At 32.2% G+C, this 24,167-nt stretch overlaps 2 protein-coding genes across 2 annotated transcripts in view; both read right to left on the reverse strand.

Annotated features, from left to right (window-relative positions):
- Positions 1-2,069: 2,069 nt before the first annotated feature.
- Positions 2,070-8,391, reverse strand: MCTS1 (malignant T-cell-amplified sequence 1 homolog). Its single transcript, XM_023174547.2, has 6 exons — positions 8,236-8,391; positions 8,024-8,176; positions 7,867-7,967; positions 7,682-7,815; positions 2,242-2,309; positions 2,070-2,184 (listed from the first exon to the last, which is right to left on the reverse strand). Exons 1-6 carry the CDS (start codon positions 8,244-8,246, stop codon positions 2,103-2,105), a joined length of 549 nt encoding a protein of 182 aa, XP_023030315.1. The 5' UTR covers positions 8,247-8,391; the 3' UTR covers positions 2,070-2,102.
- A 2,817-nt stretch (positions 8,392-11,208) lies between these two features.
- NAT1 (N-acetyltransferase 1) overlaps positions 11,209-24,167 on the reverse strand; it is a 52,763-nt gene continuing 39,804 nt past the window's right edge. The window contains exons 9-11 of the mRNA XM_074183301.1: positions 23,826-24,077; positions 20,172-20,465; positions 11,209-12,096 (exon numbers count right to left, since the gene is read on the reverse strand). Of these exons, the coding sequence (XP_074039402.1) occupies positions 12,034-12,096; positions 20,172-20,465; positions 23,826-24,077 (609 nt within the window). The 3' untranslated portion in view covers positions 11,209-12,033. The remainder of the gene's footprint in view (positions 12,097-20,171; positions 20,466-23,825; positions 24,078-24,167) is intronic.

A 24,167-nucleotide genomic window follows, 5' to 3' on the forward strand; every position in this document is an offset into this window, starting at 1 on the left:
TATTTCATTGTGTCTTGATAATTTCCAAACATGCATTTTGAGTATAAAAATATGAACTTACCATCTTGTGTCGTTTTTCCCGGCATTGCGACGACCACTTCCTAGAAATGTTCGATCTCAACTAATTTGTGTCGCCTTTCTTGTTAAGATGATAGGTGGTTCCCACGAAATGAAAAACGACAAAACTGCTATCTAGCGTACAAAAATCACACTACCGCTTGTGACATTTTTTCAGCTAAATTTAGTAGGTCTTCTTAATCATCAGGTGTGATAAGTCAAAACCTGATATTTTTGAGTTGTGACGTTTTTCTTCCGGACTAACGATTTGCTTAATAGGGTCATAACTGGTGACTAATCATGGGTATATGGTTATGACATCGAGATCAAAGTCCAATCAGCTTGAGGATTGAAAAAAAACATTGGCAAAAGTTTATTATATCTGAGGGGACCACTTTGAATGGGACGAAATGGAAATTTGATGAATTAATATTTATTGAAAAAAATTAAAATTCACTCCATTTTCTGAATAGACCTAGCATAATATGGATTTCTCAAGGATCTATTGGTGTGCTTATCCGAAAACCATCAACTACCAAGAGGTGTTTTTCCAACCAGGGCCGTCGCCATGGGGGAGCCTCCCCCCTGCTTTTTCGACTTGGGAAAAAGTTGAGAAATTTTCGGCCGTGAAGATTGAAAAAAATAATTGTAAAAAAATGAATAAAAACTAAAAAAATAAAAATGAGAGAAAAGAAAGGAAGAGGTAATAAGAAAAGGGAAAGAACCAAGAGAAGGTCGGGATTTCCCTACATGGATAACTTGGAGATCCCATACTTTGAAATTCTGAGTTGTTTGAAAACTTCAAAAAAGTTTAGTTTCTCCCAAGAAAGAGAACAGTCCTGAACAGTCCACAAATTTTTAAGTGACAATTTTACTGAATTCACAAATTTTCGCTGTTTTTTCGACTTGGAAAAGTTGGGAAATGCCGAGTCGTGCAAATAGGAAAAATAAGAGTAGAAAAACAATATTATTTAAGTGTTATTTCCTTTCATTTGTATTGAATATTCCTATACATGATGGATATGGTGGAAAACCAAGGACCTTGGTCCAAAGTAGAATAATTCCCATTATTATTTTTATAATTAGCAAAATTTGTTGTTTTTTGTGCATCCCTAACGGGCATAAGCATTCAGCTAATCTTTGGATAGCTAAGTAAGAAAATTGATATATTATAGTAGTAACTAATCCCTCGGCTTTCATTTTTTTGAAAGTTGGGAAATTTTGTTGGTAGGGTTGGGAAAATTTGGATTCCCTTCCCCCCTGGTTTTTCTTTTCGCTACGGCCCTGTTTCCAACAATTGTTAGCAATACTTAGAATATTTCTATTTCCCGATGCCAGTAATATGTATTTACTTAGTTCGGCAAGAAGAAAGAATAAACATCAATAGGATGTTTACAATACAAAAAATGTTTAAGTTTTTCTGTTAATGGATCATCTCATGTTTTCACGAATTTCATCCTGGCGAAGTTAGAGATACATGGTGATCATGTTCATTTTTGTTTAAAGTGGCGTATAACTGACATATATATTACTTCGGTTTTATAACTGAAAGAAAGACAATATTTCGCAATAAATTGATGGATGTAGCCGATACTACGTGGTAGGAAATCATAATGAAAGGAGAAATGAAAATTTACATGTTTTTTACCCCTTTTATTTGTAACTAACGTTACTGCAGTTTCTTTCTATACGGACATTTTCAGACTTATACAATATTGTATTTTCAAACTTATACAATATTGTATAAGTTTGAAAATGTCCGTAAAGGACGAAACTGCAGTAACGTTAGTTACAAATAAAAGTGGTAAAAAACATAGAAATTTTCATTTCTCTTTTCATTAATATTTCTCACTTGATAAAAGTCCTGGCAGTACTACTGAAGAAACAAATATATATCTTAAGCAAACAAGAATTCAATCTACCTTAAATTTTTAAAATAGACTATACTTAAATGAAAAAATATTCTGCTTAAATTATCTGGGTCGTTGATTGTTTATTTAAAAAAAAAATCATTCACAACGAATCGTATTTATTAAATCCTAATTTTATTTGACAGGTTTCATTTGCCAAAGTCCATCATTAAGATAATGACAGTTTTCTACTCCTATGCCCTTATTTATTTTGGCTCTGAAAATTAAAATTATTTTTAGATTATGGTAAACACAAACACATTGAATAACTCACATGTCTTCAGTTGATAATGTGGTTTTTCCAATTGCTAAAGCATGGTCTTTTCCTTCTGCCATAATAGCCTGTAAAAATGAAATTTAAAAACTGTGAATAATCAATGATAAACTAGATATAAGAAACAAAGAAGTAAATTAAATTATATGAAAATATTTTTAGATAGTGGAAAGGACTTCTCACAAAATATGATTAAAAAAGTATACTCCTACAAACCCCCCTAGATTTTGAATTATGGAGAAATGATAGATGCCAAATGACTTTGTATTTTATTTACTTTATTATAGTAACTCAGAATAGTAATTTTAGGCATATCAAACGATAAATACTAACAAGAATGCAAGTAAATTATTAAATTATTTGTTTTTCGCCTTGAATATAAGCTGTATACCAGATTCTCAAGGATATGTGGAGATTTGAAATCAATTCATTTATTGTATATTTAAGACAATCCCCATTTTGGCCTGAGTTAACTCCAAACTCACTTTATAGTGTACTATAAAAGACTTTATTCAACAATTATTTAGTATAACAATATAGATTTATGTGATTTGCATTTGATAATTTTGAACACAAAGCAAATTATTTGTATGTTGTACTGAAAAATAGTACAAAAATATATGAATTTTCTTTTTAGAAATGGATAATCGAAAACTTGTTGTTGTGTTGTTTATGGTAATAATTTCTTATGGAGAGGAATGATTCAGTTAAACCCTGTGAAAGATAATCACCGATGCCAATGATTTTGGACTTCCTGATTCTCCAGATTCTCTAAAACCCAATAGTATTTTTCAATATCGCTATTCTCTCATCACATTTTATGTCTAAGAATAGGTTTTTTTCAATGTAATTCTTAATAGAATTACAATATAGGTAATCTATAAACTAATTGGCAAAATGAGATTTTTATCAAACTATGATTTACAAACTAATTCAATAAAATAACTCCCAGTTGTGTAGCATCCTCTGAAAAATGAAAATTTGCTCAAGTTGAATCAAGGTTTTTTCAAAATATAAGGGAAATGAATGGGTTTCATTGCAAAAGTAACAGATTAACCTCCAAATGAAGATATGTCTTGGGGTCATTATCAAGGTCATCAGAAGGTAGCTCATTTATATTCTGGCAAATATATTATGCGAAGTTACCACAACCCCATAGACTTCAAAATCTTCGAATAGAAAAACAGCCATTTTGCGACTTTGAAATATATGCTTGGGCAACTTGGGCAATGGGCAACTCATTGTTTTTTCTAATGGCTATTCTGTTCAAGAGCAGATTTGATATAGAATCGCAAGAGAAGAGTTTGACACGAATAACAGTCTATTGACAACATTTTTTCCACACCAGAACAAACTAGTCTTTCAACATATGTTATAATTATGAAAAACACTGAGAATGGTTAAGAATTTGATGAGTATAGGAAGAATACCATCACTTTCAGATATATCCCTGACAGCTTAAACCATTTTCATTTTCATAAAATGGTCATGTTCCCCTCGAGTAGAAATATCATAAAAAAGTTATCACGATTATAACTAATAAAGTAACGGGTAAATCTTTTTAGATTCATGAATTTTCAGAACTTTCATATGAACTGAAATGATTTTTTTTTCAAAAATTCAACATGAATATGGCTTTCATAATTTCAACAAGTGTTGGACAACCCAAAAGGCAAGACAACTGGAAAGAAAAAGTCTGGGATTTATGAAATGAGTTCTGTGAGAATTGTATTGAATAATATTATGCCATTATATGCAAGTGAATCCTTGAATGTCGATGTTTTATGTTTTGGGATAGTTAATAAATGTCTATTTCGTGTTGCATAGTTATGAACTGTTGATTCATCTCTCAGATTGGGTACATTATTTTTTACATAGAGCAGAGCTTTATATATATAGATACACGGTAACGTTAGCATCTTGTTCTTGCAGTAAGAAGGTCTACAGCTATCCCTGGGTTCAATATTGAAGATAGTTCTAATTATTCTTTTTTGAACAATAAAAACAGGTTTCGCCCCCACAGAAGAACCCCACATTAATACATTTTGAGCCATATGTCAGTACGTAGTAGTAAACAGTCCTGATACCATCTAAACTAAGCACTTCTTTGATCTGTCGTATTGCAAACAACGCTTGATTCAATGTTTTGCAGACATAATCGATATTGGGCTCCCAAGACAAGGTTTTGTCTATAAACATACCAAGGAGTTTGGCTGTTTCCCAGAGTTGGATGTTATTGAGTTTCACTGTTTTCCTTAACGCGAAGCTTAAATGTACTGTTTTACTTTCGTTCAGTTTTAGTTGATTTCTATCACACCAAGAAATCATGTCATCCATGACTGAATTAATGTTGTTTTCTAGCTCCTCCGCAGTATTTCCGGAAACTGCTGTCAATAGGATAATTAAACCTTGTTTTATATACTTCGGAAGATCATTTATATAGATAGAGAAAAGCAGTGGACCTAAAATGGACCCCTGTGGAACCCCAAGGATAATATCTTGAATATCAGATACTGCATTATTCACAGTCACTACCATTTTCCTATCTTCCATAAAAGATTTTATCCATTCCAGAAGGAACCCTCTAATGCCAATGTTATATAACTTACTAACCATTATGTCACTATTTACTGAATCAAACGCCTTAGCCAAGTCAAATAATATTGAAACTACGTACTTCCCCTTATCGATTTCATTGTAAATAAACTCGAATTTTCTAGCAATAGCAGTCTCAACTGATCTAGCTTTTCTGATATCATGTTGATGATCGGTTAGAATCTTGTATTTTTCGATAAACGCAATAATTCTATTTGCTACTATTTTTTCAATAACTTTAGATGGAATACTCAGTAATGATATTTGGCGATAGTTATCTATATCTTCATGTGCTCTTTTTATGAATAGGAATAACTTTGGCTGTTTTGAAGACACTCGGAAACACGCCTTCCATTATAAAGTGATTCATAAGATTCAATAGAATTTCAGATATAGATTGAATGACATATTTCAGAACTTTTATTGTTATATTGTCTAGGCCACTGTTCACGTTTAGATCACCACAGACAATGAAATAATTAAAATTTTCCTGCAAGTAAATACAAGTCTGCTCCAATTTTTCAATGAATATATCAAAATCACCCAAAGGAGGTCTATGAATGCAACAGATAGCTGTTTTATATTTAAAACTATCCACTAAAGTGACTGCACTTATTTCAACATGCGACTGTACCGAGATATTTTCAATATATTTTATTGACCTGCATTTCACCTGTTCACGAGTTAAAGTAAGAGTTCCTAAATATGGAACTTGTCGAGCAAAGTAAGAAGCCACCTGTAGGTTGGGAAATGATAGTTGAACCATATCAGAACTTTGAACCCAGTGTTCAGATATACAGAGTATATCTATGTTTTGATCATCGAAGAGGAGTTCTATTTCTTTATTTAATTTTCTATATTTTGAGAATTTACATGAGCTACTACGAGAGTATTGTCGCACCTTGTTTTTATAGGTTTAGTCACATGCTTAGATTGGGAGCATTTTGGGATGATAGAGAGATTGTTAATAAAAAATCATTACCTTCACTTACACTTCTTTCTGGCTCTAAAAATGTATCACCAACTTGTGATAATGTCTCACTCGATGTATACATTGCTCTTTCGGATTCACTTTCTGCCAGTGCAAGTTCGTTTGCTAAACTTTGGGTAGCCATCCTTTTTGAATTTGTCACAGTTTCAGCATTGAGAAGTTGTGGTTTGGATAATTTCCTTGGGACACAGTTTGACAGAACATCTCTACTTTTCATATGATTTATTATAGCTCTGCTTATGTACCATTTTACAATTTTGTTTACATTGCACCCCCAATGGTTTAATTACTCCTTCTGAGGATATTGTTGCAATCCACGAAACTAATATTAGATTTCCCAAGCCGATGAACAGTTTTCACAAACTCTAAGTTTCTTTTATAGATTATTGCATTGGCGTTATTATTGTCAGGGCGATAAGGTTCAGTCAATATTATACAGTTTGTGTTTCAATTGCAGGTGGATGTTTTTTTAACTTGTTTTCAATTTTATTTGGCCAGAAGATGACTAGGTCTTGTTTTGACAGCCCTTTTGAACATTGTGAAAGTGTTTTCATGAGTTCATCATCAGTAGAATGTGGTTTGAGAATTGACTGGATAGCAAATTTGTCAACAGTTTGACTTAACAACATCTGCATCATATCCCTATCCCTGAGTCCACTGATCAAAATTATTTTATTTTTTTCTCTTCACTGAAGATTTTCTGGCACATATCAGCGTTTCCGGAATTAATACTGTTACAAACGAAATTTGTTGTTGATGATCGAGTAGAGATATTAGTATTCGGAATATGAACTCCCGATTTTATTACGCCCGCTGACTGGCCACCACTTGTTTGGGTACAAGCATGCATTAACACCACTGGATTGGTTGAAGGTGTTATGTTATTTTTGGTTTCTTCATCTGTTTGCAAACTCGTACTCTGGATACTAGCATGTGTTGAAACCAGTAAATCGGTTGAAGTCGCTTTGTTTATTTTGATTAAATTTTCAGTTTGAACACATACACTAATTTTTTCTACCGTCATCCAGGCCAATTGTTTTTGAAGATCTTTAATATTCTGTTGTAGCTCTTCAATGGTTTTGCGTTAATTTTCAATTAAATTCATAGATTCAAGTTCTGATTCCTGTGCATCTTGAAGAAGTACATGTTTTTCATATTCGGTCTAGTGTTGCTAAACATGGGTTATAGAACCTCCACAGAATAAATAAAGAATGTTTGAAATTCTTGGCAACTGTAACAAAGGCCCCATTCTAAACAGTGTGTGATTACTCTTTTTATAATAATTACAAGTAAAAACCAGGTAAATATTAATTATAACAAGTAGTAATTTATATATAAATAGGAAGTAAAATACAATAACAAAAAAACAATAACTGTCACTAAGAATTCATTAATGACACTCATTACCTACATTTGATGAACCCCATTATCAAAGTTGATGGTTCACCCAGTTGTATAAAACTTTTAAGTCAATTCTGATTATGCTAACTTGGTAAGACAAACAAGCTTTGAGAGGATTTTTGTTCTGGTATGAAAAACGTTTTTTCAATAGGCACTGATATTCGTAACTCAAAATGTAGGGACTTTTGTAACCTAGTGCATGGAAGTGCTTTCATTCCATGCTCCTCAAGTAATTCATTCAGCCAATTTTGATTGAAATAAACGTACTTAAACTTTTTTCTTAATATTTTGTGTAGAGTTCTTTGATAGGTAGAATTGGAAACATAATTATTACTTCAAATAATGAAATTGAGGTTAAATAAATAACAGTCACGGAGACAGAATATCTGCATTTATCAAATTCTATCTATTAAGAGGTTATTTTACATATATTAGCCAAATCAGTAAACTTACCACTATAGTATCCTTGGGAACTTCAGTCATTTTGGCACCAGGTGATGTCAATCCTGGACACATAATATTTGCGCCACTGAGTACAAACCTAATGGCACCCTTATCTACCTGTTGCATGGGCAAAAAGAATGGATCTGTAAAATAAAAGTTGAACAACAGCAAAAAAAACAGATAATCGGACTCACATCTGTGAAGTAATTTGAGCGTTGGCATCCACTGACCCTCCCTGTGGCGGAAGAATAATAATTCTCCTGCTGAATTCACTACAATTTCAATATGATCATGACTGAAATAGAAAGCTCTTATTGTAGGAGAGTTATTCACAAAAATGAATGTTTTTACCATTTTATTATACGGAGAGTATCTTTTTTCGGTAATATACTATCAATATAGTTTTCTAGGTGAGGATAGGATTCCACGAGTTTGGTTCTGATAGCCTTTTGGACAGAAGACTTGAGTTGCAAAACACCTGATATACTTTCTTTCTCATCAAATCTGAAAATTCAAAATACTCTTTTGTAATAATATTTGACACACCATTAATTATTGCTCACTTTTTAAACATTTTTCTAGATTATAGAATAAATACTTCTAAAATCACAAAATTTTAAGGTTGTTTATTTATTTGACAAATTCTTCTTCATTTCTATTATCATTAATTTTTAGTCCTAAGCGCTATTGACCATAGTCACGTAAAAATTATTGTTGTTTCAGGCGTTTCATGATGGGCAACACTGACATTTGACATAAAATATTGAGAAGACAGTAATCTGAAAATCTTGAAAAAATGTATCGCGTTTAATAAAATGATTCAATGACAATGAGTAATTCAACTGTAAACAATTAATGCATTCGTATGTGGAATTCATCGGTATTATATTGTAGTAACAACACAAAGGATAATGAAATATCATTTCACAGATTTCTGCGAGGTGAATATGACTATTTTCATGGTAGAATTGCTGTAATAACTTTGACAAACACGAAAGTTTCAGTTCTGTGCAAGATGGATGGAAATACCACGGTGTAAACACTGGAACCCCTTCTGTGAAATATTTTGACGAAAACACTAACGAGATCCAACATACTTCCGACATTCCTTACACATTTGAAAATCGGTTCTTATTATATCTATCAACATAATATGTACAAAGTTAGAGCAATCTCATTTCACCTGATTTAATTTAATGAAAACGAAAGGAAATTGGTTTAAACACCGGATTTTGATGCATCTTTGTTCTGTACTTTTGGCAGTGTAGAATGCAGTGAAGTGACGCCAATCCTCAGAGCTATGGAGGATAGAGGTAAGGGAACTATCTCAAATGGAGATTTAGCTGAAAAAGTGTGCACTAGTAAACGATGAATTATAGTTTAAAATTCCATTAAAATGGTACTGATATCAAGGGTGGTATGATATGAATAGAGAAAGTAAAGTATGCCAAGTTCGAATATTAAATATTTTTAATGACTCGTGTCGTTAATGATATAGAGATTATAGAAATGTAACTATTCACGTAGTCGAATATTATTTGGTGAATATAAGCTAACCTAAGTTACTGTAAGATAACGTTGAAAGTTAATGAATTATTGTGGATTTTAAAAAGCATTTGCAAGCGACGATTTATACTCCCTTTTATCTAGCTTTCCTTATTTAACTCTCGGTTAACTATCTGATACACAGATGGTTCTCCTTACCTCTACCCTGCATACTTAGACCATTGTCTTAGGATTCTTAGACAATGCTTAGACGTAATACCCAGAATCATAATTCTGTGATAGGCACCTCAGAGCAATAAAATGTCTAGAATCACCTTGCCTGTTTGAGCTACTAAGAGTTTGTTTGACTTCAACACGTAGGTGTCCTTTATGAGGTCCTTTATTGCTGATTTGATGAGACGTAGAGATCGGTTTTTTTATTGAGGGTCACGAGACAGTGGCGTGACAATGGTCAGTTGCAAAAGAACTATAGATATTTTAATGCATTGTGTTAAAAGGTGTTACCAACACAAAAGTGTATTTTGAATAAATTACCATATTTTTATTTCAATCTATTGGATGCGTAATATTTCATTGCTGATGAGAATGAATATAAAAATGTAATTTTTCATCAGTTCGGACTTCCATTGTCCAATTTAATATAAATTAATTTGAAATCCTTGAAAGAAAAATTAAAGAGATTAACCGAAAAAATAACAATTTTATTAAAAAAAAACTGAAATTACAAAATACACCAGGAAACATTGTCAACCACTTTCAAAAAACAATGTAATTTATTTAATTTTTCTCCACGTAGATATAAAATAAAACAAATAATTGTCTATCACAACTTTGTGTTTTACTTTATTATGATTCTGCAATCAGTGTTAATAAATATTGATGATTTTTAAATACAAGGTGCTAGTGAATTGATGGTCACAGTTTTGTGACGCCTGAAGATGCTACTGTATAGCAGAACACATGTCGCGGTTTTGTAAACAGTCAAGTAGAAAACTCACATTAGTTTTTTTTTGAATATGTAATAGTACAAAATAATCTTCCATATAGGTGGGCTGTTCAGCACGTTAACAGTCAACAAAAATGTTTCGTCGAATCACTGTTACAGAAGTTGCTGAAGATGTTGACATATTGGTTGGCTCATGCCATTCAATTTTTTCAGAAATTTTGAGAACAAAGCATGCAGCAGCGAAGTTAGTTCCAAAATTGTTGAGCGAAAACACCGTCGCATGAGCATCGCTTAGGAATTATTGAATGACGTCAACAGCGATCCAGACTTGCTCAACTGGGTCATAACTGGTGACAAATCATGGGTATATGGTTATGACATCGAAACCATAAATCCAACCTTCCCAATGGAAGAGCACAGTAGGATCGAGACAAAAAAAAGCATGAAAAGTTTGATCAAGTCAGGGTGGCGTAGTGCATCAGGAATTCTTGCCACATGGTCTTACGATCAATAAGGAGTATTATCTTGAAGTTATGTGTCGCTTGCGAGAAGCAATACAAAGAAAACGTCCGATATTGTCGAAAGACAATTCATGACTTTTTGTATCATGATAGTACACCTTGTCATTGCTTGTTCATAATTTTTTGGCCAAAATCAACACTGTAACCATGCCTCAGCCACCGTGTTCACCAGAATTGGCCCTCTGCGATTTTTTACCGCTCTCAAGATTGAAGAGGCCCATAAAAGGAAGACGTTTTGCGACGATTAAGGAGATAAGAAATTCTAGGACATACCAGAACTGCTTCGAGGATCAGCATGGTCCTGCTGCTGGATGAATGAAAAACATCTGCGAGACTGACCTCTGTGAGGTATCTTGCAATAAATGTTTGTCCGATATAATTAAATATCCAGCGTGGTATCAGCCAGGGAAGTAAGTGGGAGAGATTAATATTTTGAAATTACATTTTTATATATTCATTATCTTATACAATTGTATCTCTCCTCGATAATTTTCATTTTTGTAGCTAGTAACATTTACAAAAAGCAAGGAGATTGTAGGGATTGGGATCAAAATAAGAGAAAATAAAATTGACATCGATAGCAAAATACCATCGAATAGTTTTATTAACACAAGATTTCACAGTACAATTGTTTTAGTTTTTTAGTGACACATTAAGTAATCTAAGTGTATAATCAGAAGAAAAAATTAACTAACTTTTGTAACAAAAATACTCAAGAAATACATGGTGATCCGACATAAAATACACGAATGAGAACACAGTTTTATAAAATGATCTATAGAATTAAAAGCTTGTTTTTAGATTTATAAACACAGTCATCTGGGTGGTAAGTGCAAAGATGTAGACATATTCTCGAGACAAAATCTTGAGAAAAAAGTCAAAAATTAAATCGAAAGTATAATAGTAAAAAAAATACCCATTAGCTGATTTTCTGAGACACTGCCTTGATGAAGACGAGTATCTAAGCAAACTCTCAGATCAACATCACTCAACTATTATTCATTCAAAAAAATACATCGCTCACACAAAAAAACTAAGTTTACAATTCCACTAAGAGTTCATTGACGATGGATAAAAATTGCCCACAAGATGAAGAACGAAAATTCATCCAAGAAAAATATTTTAACAACGTCCATTTAAATGGACAACTCATTCATAATCTCATATGAAGAAATGAATGACGGGTATAAACAAAAGTTTTACACCCCATAACAAAATCATTTCTATGGAGCAGAAACCTAAAATGAAATGTCTAAACTGCTTTCGTTCAAACAAGTGATAAAGTAAAATAAGGACTGTCACGTCCCTGTTATGTTTTAATAACTTATAAATATGTTTAAACTTTTTCTATTACGCAATTTCATGCTACTTATCTAACCAAAAACGATTCAATCATCGCCTTCTTCTTCCTCAGATTCAGCGTTTTCTAACCAGTTCAACCACTGGTTAACCTGAAAGAAAAAAAATACTGCTGAGAATCTTTTTATGGCAATTTCAAACAGTTTTCAAAGAACTGTCAAGTTTCTTACTGATGATGATTCTTGTGGTTGGTACATTTATTTCTTACATAAAACTGAGGACGAATTTTTTATCTAGATCTTGTTCTCAGCTGATTGAAATTTGAAAAGTACAAAAAATTCATGAATATTTTCTTATATATTTTAATAAAAATTCAAATTGAAAAAAAAATAATTGATAAGAGATTAATTTTTGAGAAAAAGTTTTCTGGCTCTCTATTTCTCAATCATTGAACAAAAAATGGAAACATCATTCATAGGAACTCTCATTTAATGAAAAAAAGTTAGATGTAAAATGTCGCTTACATGGAACAGTGTCACCCTCAATGGCGTACTACAAAGTTCTGGTATGAGATACTTGTGTTATCACACCATTTTGGATAATATTAGGAGACAAAGCACTCATTTACATTTATTTTGAAACTTTAATATTTGTCAGGATGAAATTTCAGTGACGTATGAGGTAGGTTGAGGAGTTGTAAATCATAATGAGCTTTAAACTGGAGGTTAGGTTGAGTCATTTGTATCAATTTATATAAAACGAGATATGAATCAATTATATTTTAAAACTTCTTTGAAGGATCATATTATAATAAATTGATGGATGTAGCCATTACTACGTGGTAGTAGATCATGATGAAAAGAGAAATGAAAATTTCTATGTTTTTTAGCACTTTTATTTCTAACTAACGTTACTGCAGTTTCGTCCTATATGGACATTCTCAAACTTAACAATAAATTCAAGTTTGAGAATGTCCATATAGGACGAAACTGCAGTAACGTTAGTTACAAATAAAAATGGTAAAAAACATAGAAATTTTCATTTCTCTTTTGATTATATTATATTATATATATATATATATATATATATATATATATATATATATATATATATATATATATATATATATATATATATATATATATATCCAACTATCAATAGAGCTTCCGTACATTTACAATTTTCTATCAATCGGGCGTCCGGTTTCAATGAGGCGTCCATATATGGACGCCGAATTGTTTCACCATGCCAGGCAGTTCAGAGGTTCCCTATCTTCCATCTGACAAAATTTCAGATGGGCGCCTATTTATCAATTTCATTGTCAAAATTATATGTATTGGCGTATATTCTAGTTGAGTCTTTTTTATTTTGGTGGCGCTCGGGAGGTACGCGTATACTTGTGCCGTATATTTTTCATACATGTGAGCGATTATGAGGCGTCCATATAACTGACAACAATGCAATAGTTTTTGCGAGAGGGAAGTCTCAATGATTTGTTAGAAATATCGTTGATTTGGTATGTTTGTAGGTCGGCGCCGGTTTCATACACAGGGTGACAATTTGAAAACTTACAAGGTCTATCTCTGAGCAACCAAATAAAATATAAGAAATCGCTGAAAACAACTTTCATAATACAAAGGGAGAAACAAATGATGTGATGACTAACTTGTTTTTTCTCTCACACCCTTGCCCCCAGCCACCACAACTTCATATTTTTGAAAGGCAACCACCTACTTGTGATACATTATCTGAAAGCTCTTAAGATATGCTCTTCAATGGTACTCTTCAAAGCTACATTCGATGCAGTAAGTTTTGGTTCATCAAATAAAAGAATTCATTCAGAATAAATTTTATTTTCTATTATTAATTTAGTAAATTTTCAAAAACATGATTTTTACCATCGTAGCATTAATATTAAGACTTGAATATTTTACGCCTCTTCTATTTTTTTTTATTCGTCTCGATAATAGATAGGGATAGATAGGGAAGGAGAGTGGCACCTTGTTTTAGAGGTCTTTCGAATACCTTTACTACTCTGTCAACAGAAAATTTTTGTGACGGTTAGTTTTCGAGATAATTTGAAGTTTTAAAGGTATTTGCATTGAGTTCAACTCTTTTTAAAATAAATCAAATTGTTTTTAAGGTGCAAGTTACGTTCAGAACTCTCATAAAAAAAATAAATTTTTGCTTTTTATGACAACCTGCTAATACGTGTCCATTTGATGTCGAATTATTTGTTTATTACGAGGAGATTTCTCCGGGGGATGGGGTTGGTTACCACCATTACATTTTAGGTAAATTGAGTGGCACCTACTTATGAAGGTTGAATTGCCTCTTCAAGAAGTTGTTAATAAGAATCACCGGTTGAATTTCCATCAATGAAAAATGAACCTATAATATGATTGCCTAATATTCCGGCCCAGATATTCAACTTTTGGGGATGTTGGGTATGTATTTCTGCGTATTGTCTTGGGTTTTCATCCGACCAATAACGGCAATTGTAACGGTTCACGCAACCATTTGAATAAAATGAGCTTTCGTCCGAATAACAGATGTTATAAAGCAGTTCGGGATTTTGCATTAATATTTCACTCATGCCCTCACAAAACTCCTGTCTTCGGTCAAAATCATCCTCATTGAGTTCACGAACAAGTTTAATTTTGTAAGGATGGTATTTGTGGTTTTTAAGGATTCTCCATGCGATCATATGGCTTATTCCTGCCATTGCGGATAAACCTCTGGTACTTAACCTGGGATTGGCGATGACTTGACCAAACACTACAATCGCATTATCGTCATTCACTACCCTTCTCTGAACATCACTTTTTTCATTTAAAACCGAACCTGTCTCCCTGAATTTTGTGACCAAATCCAGAACGTGATTTCTGCTTAGGTGTTTACCAGGTTTTTGCTCGTTAAATAAAATTGATGTTTTATTAGCATTTTGGTCGTTGCCAAAAAATGAAGCAATAACTGAAACCCTTTCGGCAGTAGTGAAAGAAATGTTTAAACAAATAACAATACACGACCCGTTTCAACAAAACAATCGAACGTTGTTATTTAACAAAAAATTGATAAGAAGAACTGCTTAAATTTTTTTTTATTTAGGCATACAAGTTACCGAAAGGTCTGTCTAATGTATTATCAACATGGCAATTTTAACTTCAAATTATCTCGAAAACTAATCGTTACAAAAATTTTCTTTTAACAGAGTTGTGAAGGTATTCGAAAGACCTTTAAAACAAGGTGCCACTCGACCTACTTTCCCCATCTAAATAAAGGTCGTCGGACGCACCTCTCTGAGGGGGTGCGTACTACAAAAAATCTGATTAGTCTGAAAGGTGTCCCCCTTCAATTAGAAATCGACGTGTCCGAGCTTTTTTGAAAATCTTACTTTTTATATTCAAAAACGGCTCTGTTAGGTTTTCGTTGTTACACACTGTATATAGAAGAAAATGTAAATGGCGAAATGTATGATCACATGCTAGAAAGATCTATCGAACCTCGGATAGTTCATGAATTAGAGAATCACAGAGACATACACGGCAATTTATCTTTGAAAGAAAATGTATTACATTTTCAACAGAATGGGGAACCTTATTATTTTGTAGTTCCAGTTATTCAATGGTTAGATAATAATTATGCTGATCAATGTATTGGAAGAAGAGATTCTACTGAATGGCCTCTCACATCCCTGGACCTATCTCCTCTAGATTTTTTCCTCTGGCCCACTTACTTAAAATAGGTTGTTTTAAAGACGACGCAATCTGATTCAATAAAGCCACTGAAGGAAAGAATAATCCAAGAATGCTGAGCTATTTTCAGAGAAACATTTGCCAATGTTTCGGAATGACTTTCGGAAATGAAAATTGCGAAAGTTATAAACAATTTAGTGAAAAATAAAAAATGGGTCCAGTTTTTTGGAAATATCTCAAAAACTAATTGGAATTTTCAAAATCGAAAAAAAAAATTCGAAAAGAGGAAGAAATTTCCTATCGAAAAGTCCTGACTACCGGAACTGTAGGACCAATATTTATAATTTTCCCGGAGCTCTGAAATAGAGCTCTAAATCGGGTGTTTAGCCGCGTGTAGGCCGTGCGTGTTTAGGTTAATTTTACAAAAAAAAATTTATAGCATATAAAATATATAAATTGAGGAATGAAAAAATTCAGTCATATACTCAAAAGATAAATTAACAGTAATCAGTCGGTAAAAAATTTTTAATGCAATTATTAGATTTATTATGCTATTGTTAATTAACAATTTTTTATCACTCGATTATCATTATTGCAAGTGTGATATTTTTCAAACTAAAAGTGTGGAATTTTTTTCCTTCCATAGAGTTATGATTATAACGGTTAGGAATTGATTTACTTCCAAAATATTGAAAAATTATTATTTTTCAGTTATTTATTAACCATTTACTGCATTTTTGAATTAAAAAGTTTATTAAATAATCGAAGAACAATTTTTTTTTGATTATTATTATTAGTATATTTTTTTTTCAAATCAGAAGCTACATAAAAATATTTTTTTCATTTCATCACTTATTGTTTAAAACTTTGTTATAAATTCGATAAAAAATGGAGTGAATAAAAAAATGCATGGTTTTTTTCATTCATCAATTGCAACTGGAACAAAAATGAAATGAAAACATTCATTTGTTTATAACAAATTGTTTATTCAATACACAATGGAGAATTTTAAAAATTAAATTGTTTTTGTTCCGAATTAAAAACAAGATGAATAATTATTTTAAAAAATTGGTTTCTTAATATTATTAATTGGTGGTAAAAAAATTGTTACTCAACAAATGCGTTTTTTTGCATTGTAAAAATTTCTTCAAGAGACAATTGAAAAAAATCATGATTTTTATCAAAAATTAAGATCCAAAAAAAATTCAATCATGTTATAAACAATGCATTTGTTTATAATAAATTTTTAAACAATGAGTGATAAAAATTTTAAAGAAATATGTTCATCTAACTTCTGATTTGTTGATGATCGAGCGATAGAAAATTGTTAATTAACAATAGCGTAATAAATCGAATAACTGCAATAAACATTTTTTACCGACAGATTATTGTTCATTTATCATTTGAGTATATGCCTGAATTCTTTCATTCCTTAATTTATATATTTTAAATGCTGAAATTTTTTTTAGTAAAAATGGCCCAAACAGGCACGGCTCACGCGCGGCCAGACAGCCGATTTCGAGCTCATTTTCAGGGCTTCGGGAAAATTATATATATTGGTCCTACAGTTCCGGGAGTTGAAACTTTTTTATAGGAAATTTCTTCCTATTTTCGAATTTTCGATTTTGAAAATCTCAATTAGTTTTAGAAATATTTTCAAAAAATTAAATCCATTCTTTATTATTCTCTAAATTGTTTATAACTTTTGCTATTTTCATTTTCGGAAGTCGTCCGTTTTCAAAAACTTTCTAGACGCTATTCCGAATCGAATGACACCTCAACCATAATTTTCGGAGACTGCTGAAGAAAGTTCGGAAAAAAGCACTTCTTGATCAGATTAGTCAAGTTCAAACATAGCTTAACAATCTTTCAACAGCTACAGATTGGGGATGAGAAAAAACAGAGACTCTGTTTTTGCCCATGAAAACACCATAATCATTGGCAGGTTTAGAATTACTGAAACTAGTTCATTGTAGTTGCATAGTAGGTATCTAACTGCAGTAAAACTCAAAGCAGTAGAAAAACAGTGATGAGTGCATCCGATGTTGTTGGGATGATGACAATTTCAACTTCGAGTACGGCATGATTGTTGATCAACAAAATACTAACCATCCAGTATATCGAAAACTGATTCAGGCATTCTACGTATCAAACTCAGATACTAACTCTGACGGTTAAGAATGCGTTAATAATAAATTGTTTTGGTAATAAATGATAAAATTAATTATGAAAAATGTTTCTGTCAATTTGTAGAGAAATGTCAATTATGATTTTCAAAATAGAAAACATTCTCCGAATAATCATTTGAACATTCGAGATATATAAAAAAACGTTCATAAACAATTAAAAATCGTATTTTTTTCTGAATATCATATTATGAAGATAAAAATTTTTTGAATTCCCATACGGTCATACACAATTTATAAACAAATTGCGCTAAAACAGTTTGTTCAACTTACCGAATGTCTTTATTTGATACAGAAACAGGATATAATGATAAATATATAGAAAAATTAAAACAATATGTTATGTTACTAAAAAAAATCATAATGAACAAAATATAATGTTTTTGAACTTTTATAATGTGATCTTGTGGAGCACATTGATAAAAAGAGATTCACGTTCATTACAAGACCAAACACGACTATGATACGATATTTCATCATGGAATCCTAGTGCCTATCTTCGGCTCCATCATCAGATCAGCTCCAGAGTACCTACCATATTGTCATCAAAATCACATAAAACTGCCAATTTTCATAACGCTACGATCTTTAAAAGATGGTTAAATTATTTTTCTTAGATTTGACTACATAGTTACATACATACATACAGGTCGACCTAATAAAAGCGTATTAAAAACGAAAAACTCTAGAAAAAATTAAAAAATATTTAGGTCAGTCCTTAAAGAAATATTGAAAAATGCATGACTCGAAAAATCGTATACCATACACGGAAATGAATCTTGACAGGTCTTGATGCCTTCTAGATGGCTATCCTGTGTAGTGTGTATCAGCCAAATGGAATAAATATGACACTGAGTAAATATGACTGTGCTCAACAAAACACTCAGGCACGTCCAATTTTCAACAACCAAATTTTTCAATGCTCAATAACTCAGTTAACGGGAACAACAACTCGACCACGAACTCGGGCTTTGCAACCGTTACCACATCGCCTCTGATAATGTATACCGCAGTAGTAGACGAAACGTCAGGCATAAAAACCTGCAAACCACGCAAACGCTGAAAACAGATTTTACACTGTCATCTACGGCCGTGAATATTTACATTCTTTGGTAATTCATATTATTTATCCTATCGTCTGTCATTTTGGCGTCTTCAACTAGTTTGAATACTTTGAATTCTTGCTGTTTTCTAATGGAAATATACAATGAACTTTTTGTAATTAAAGTTGAACTTTCAATAATCACACCATGCATGTGTCGGTTTCACTTCTCCTATCATTATATTCGGCTCACTTAAATATCATACAGTGTTAAAATGGAAATATGCCAACCAAGACAAAAATTATCGAATGATATTGAAAATTTCGTTATGGAATAAACTTTTCATGATCAGTCAATATCACTTGGTACCTATGTAAAAATGAAATACATACCGGCTACCTGAAATCCATACGCAATTTGTCGTTGGCACAACGCTTGTTGAAAAACAGATGTGAAGAAATTAAAACCCACTTGCTGCCTACATTTAATGCGGTAAATATTGGCAACGTTGTAAGGATTCCCAATAATCTATTTCATGTATGAAAACATACTTATTGGACTCCCTATTATCAATCAGATGCCTGATGATGGTGTATACTGAGGAGTTCTTATGAATGTTTGACGGACGGACGCTCTACTATCGAATCAATAGTGAACTCAATTTTTTTATGGTGGTAAAAATGTCATGCCAGCCTACAGAAATCAGTTTTCTAGTACTTACCATGAAATATATTCGGTAAATTCTTCAAATTATGATGGACGCCCTATCAGCGCATTCAATGTATGGATGCCATATTGATATCGGGATGTATATATATATATATATATATATATATATATTTATAAATATAAGAACGCTAGTTAAGATATATGCATACAATGAAATTTAAGAAGAATAAAACTATTGCATCTTTCATATTCATTACGATGAGAAAACGAAAAAATGCAAAAATTATAAAAAAAGATTTTTTGTTTGTTGGTATCTACTGTCAGTTGCTGTCACTTAAAGAAGTTGACATTTCACTTATTGTTCAACCCATCTGAATTCATTTATTTTGGTGCAGCTAGTACTCTCAATTATTTTTATACTTCAATCATTCAATTTAGATTTTAAATATATGGAAGTTGGAAACAGTGGATGTTATAAATCTACAGCTACCACAATCAGTATTACCTTTCTTGAAATTGTGATTTCTATAAATCCAAATGTATTCAATCTCACTCTCATATTCAATTGAGCCTCATTTGAAGTGAAATACAATATATTTTTGTTTGTTCGAATAAGTAAAATCTGTATATTTACCTGGAACAGCGCATTCCCTTTGCCAGCGTAAGCATCGGTGACATCTTCCCTCCAGTGCAGGAATGCTTCTTCGTCGACAATTTCCATGTCATACAAGGCGACAAACCATCTCAACAGTTGTCCTTTAGGAAAGCCAAGCGAATGAAAATGCATTTGGAGTGAATATAAAGCCACCAACTGCAAACTTGACTTATCTTGAAGAAAGGTATGAAGAATCGGTTGATAACGTTTCAAGAGGGTCGTTTCCTTCTCGATAATCGATTTTTCATTATCACCGCCATTAGCTGTAGACTCCTAGAGAACAAATGATTATCTCAAACATCATGAAATTCAGAAATGCAGAGTTTTCTGCATTTTTCCTATTGCTCGGCATCTAAAGCTTCCAGTGGTATGGATTGGATGCCTAGTTGTGTAATTAAAGTCATAGATTCGGATATTTCTGAACCTCTGTTTTGAAACAGGCGGCTTCCCAGATCAATTAAAAAATGCGAAAAAGCGCTAAGAATATTTTTAGCAACTTCTACCACTGTTCTCATAGATATTGGAAAGGCTGGTATATATAATATAAAACTATCACACTTCTTAGAAGAAGAGCATAACTTCCTCAGTTCATTTCAATAAGCTTTCTAAAAATGCCAAATATGACCGACAGTGAAGTACACTATTCAGATCGGTCCCGAAAAACGTGCAATTATTGTAAAAAAAAATACAAACACAGGTCTCAAATGTAATATATGTGAGTCTGTATATCATAATAGCTGTGCAGCAAGAGTGAAAATTTGCTGTGATGTGCCAATTATTAATCTAATAGAGCTGGAGCCCATTCAGCCCAACGAATTTCTGAAAGAGGAAAATGAATTTCTGAAACAAATTATCACTGATAAAAATACAATAATTAATGATCAGGAAACTGTCATTAAAATGCTTAAAGATAAAATAAATGCACTGGAAACAAACTTTGAAAATGCAAATCGTGGAATTCAGCATAAAAATGGTAAACAATTGAAGATTCCCACAAAAACAATTGAAGTGGCAGATAAACCACATGAAACAAAAACCGACTCAGGTACAAAAAACAAACAAACGACTACCTTTGAGGAAATCCAAAACAAGCAAATAAATGTAATGAATCAGCTAATAACTTACAGGATGATTCCCCTCAGCAAAATATCACAGACACAAACAGAAGTAGACCATGATTTTAAAAATATTACTTATAAACGACACAAAAAGAACCAAAATAAAGTTTATATCGGAGAGGCAAAAATCAATGAAGAGGGGGAAAGTAAAGGATTTGCAGGAAGAGATCAGGACAAAAAATCTGGTTGTTTGTATCCAGGGTTAAAGACCATGTTACAGAAATATGATAGTGGAATATTTGAATGTAAAGACTTATTAAAAAATCGTGTTACTGTTACAGAGATTGATACCCATAGAAAAATTAAAGACAACAGATGCTTTAAAATCGGTGTGGACTACAGTGTAAAAGAAATGGCTTATACAAACACATTCTGGCCCAGAGGTATTGCTGTGTATAGATACGATTTCAAAAAAGAAATGCACAACAAAAAATTCAGAAATAACTATAATAATGCATCAAATGTTCGAGATGTACAGAGTCTAGAAATGCAAACTAAAAAATTTTAACGTGTAAATTATATGAGTGTGTTTTATACATTGTAATTTTAGTTTATTTTATTTATATTCATTTTGATTTGTGTAAAACTTTATGTTAAACAGCACCAATAAACTATTCTATACTAATAAAATCAGTCGAAAAGGCTGACTATTGAGTCGATAAAACTGATAAGGAAAATCCTGTTAGAATTCACTTCGATCTTTATGAGGCATTTGACTGACTGAATCATGTCATTCTACTGAAAAAACTCAAACTCCATAGTGTTAGAGGTGTATCCCTGAAATTGCTCTTCTATTTCGACAGAAAAGAGTCAACAAATACTTCTTTCAAAATTCGAAGTCATTAGTAGACTTCAAAAATTGTTTGAAGGTGGTTGACAATGTTTCGTAGTGCATTTCATTAGTTCGCACTTCCATTGTCTAATATGAATCAATTTATTTCATATTAGACAATGGAAGTCCGAACTAATGAAATACTTCAAAAATTACTATGCCACTAAAAATATTAAATTAGGTGATTCGCAAGGAACCATTTGGGATCCTCTGCTATTTTTTATATGTCAATGACATACCTCAAACTCCATCCTTACCATCATTTTATAAGTTTGTCGATGATATATCTTGCTTCATAACAACCACAGACCGTATGAATCTCCCAGTTAATGTAACAAAGTTGGCAACCGAGATATTAGACTGTTATTATTATTATTTCTTCTCTGTTGATATAAAAATTTCCTATTCTATTTCTAGTGGAGTGTGTATGAATACTTCTTGTGTAGGTTAACTAATCACTCAGATAATTTGGCAACATATTGTGTATAATTTTAAATATAATGTTGATAAAATTTGGCTGAATGTTGATGAAATAATTGCGGTATCATTCAGTAACACATTTTAGTCAGAATTCAGTATTCTATTTAACTTAGGTCAAATTTCTAGTAGTGTAGATAAAAATGTATCCTTTGGAGAGGTATGTTTCAAGGTCTGTTGGAAAGCCGAACAGAATATGATATGCAATTCATAAATTGAATGGCTCAGTTGACATGTTTTTCAAATTCTTCATTTTGCGTATATACTGTTGTTCCCTCTTAGCTCAGTTGGAAATTTGTGAAATTGAAAATTATACTCACAGATTGAGATTTGGTTGTTGATACTTTTTCTTGGCTTGTCGGTCCAACTGTGTTCACTCGGTAAACTTGGTTGGGAAGGAAAGTTGGGATAAGGAAATATGAGCAATTCCACAATTTCTTTAAATCGAAAGGACCAGCTAGCCGAACCTAGCACCGTTGTCGAGCTTTTGCAACAACTCATAAAAAATTAAGAAAACCGCCAAAAAATGTACACCCGATATGCATTCATGATAATATAATATCTTATTGAATTGTTTTCCCACTCTCTGGTCAGCCGAAGAATACAATGTTGCCAGACTTAAGGCGCTCTAAGAGCGGTGCCTATGCGAATGTAGCGAATCACGCTGAATTTGAATCCTTGTAGATTAAATCCATTTGGAAAAACGTTCTCAGGAAGATTATTCCACATAAACGCAGTTCTCCAAATGAAACAGTTCTTAAACAGTGAAGTTCGAGGTGTGCTGAGTTGAACCTCAAAATGATTAGCAGCCACAATCCGACGCGTACTTTTGATATGTACCATTTTTGGTGGGATCAATTTAATGGTTTTTCATTAAATGAAACACACCGAATAGTTAACACTTAATGGAAAAATATTACTTATAAAAGCTTCATCTGCAAGTGAATTACTTCATCATTTCATCAAGATCTCACTCAGTTCAAGAGCACAATTTTGTAATCTATGACCTGTGTAAAACTGTATTCATTGTTAACACCCACTTAACAAACTATGGTTATATTTCTTTATAATTTACTGTCTAGTTCATCAACTCAAAATAAGGTTCAGTTGAGTTTTGAATATTGAGGGTGTTAGTATTTATAATAATGGAAAAATAAATATAGAGGTTCCCCCTTATAAACCTATTACGTATGAGTGGATACTAACCTGGGTAATGTACTTCAAAAGCACCGTCATGAGTGCATTGATGAAACCAGAATCATTAAAGTTAGATGGCTCCAAGTTCTCTTTGATCCACTTATAAAACGACTGAGGATTCGGATCAGTTTGAAGTTGACGAGTAAGATCTGCCTGGATGCGTAGTAGAGGGTACAAGAAAGTCAGATCACGTTCTTCAAGAATTTCGGTCAGCCGCTCTTTCGTCTTGTCCTTTTCGGGTAGTTGGGTCATAAGATTGATCTAATAGAATTAAATATTTGATGTACTTTGAGAATTCAATATCACTATATTAAAAAATAAATTGAATAATTATATTTGTACTGAAAGTTG

This window comes from Leptinotarsa decemlineata, unplaced genomic scaffold (assembly GCF_025532065.1).
Source record: "Leptinotarsa decemlineata unplaced genomic scaffold, Ldec_3_MD MMD2_tig00026336_RagTag_RagTag, whole genome shotgun sequence".
Classification (NCBI taxonomy): Eukaryota; Metazoa; Arthropoda; class Insecta; order Coleoptera; family Chrysomelidae; genus Leptinotarsa; species Leptinotarsa decemlineata.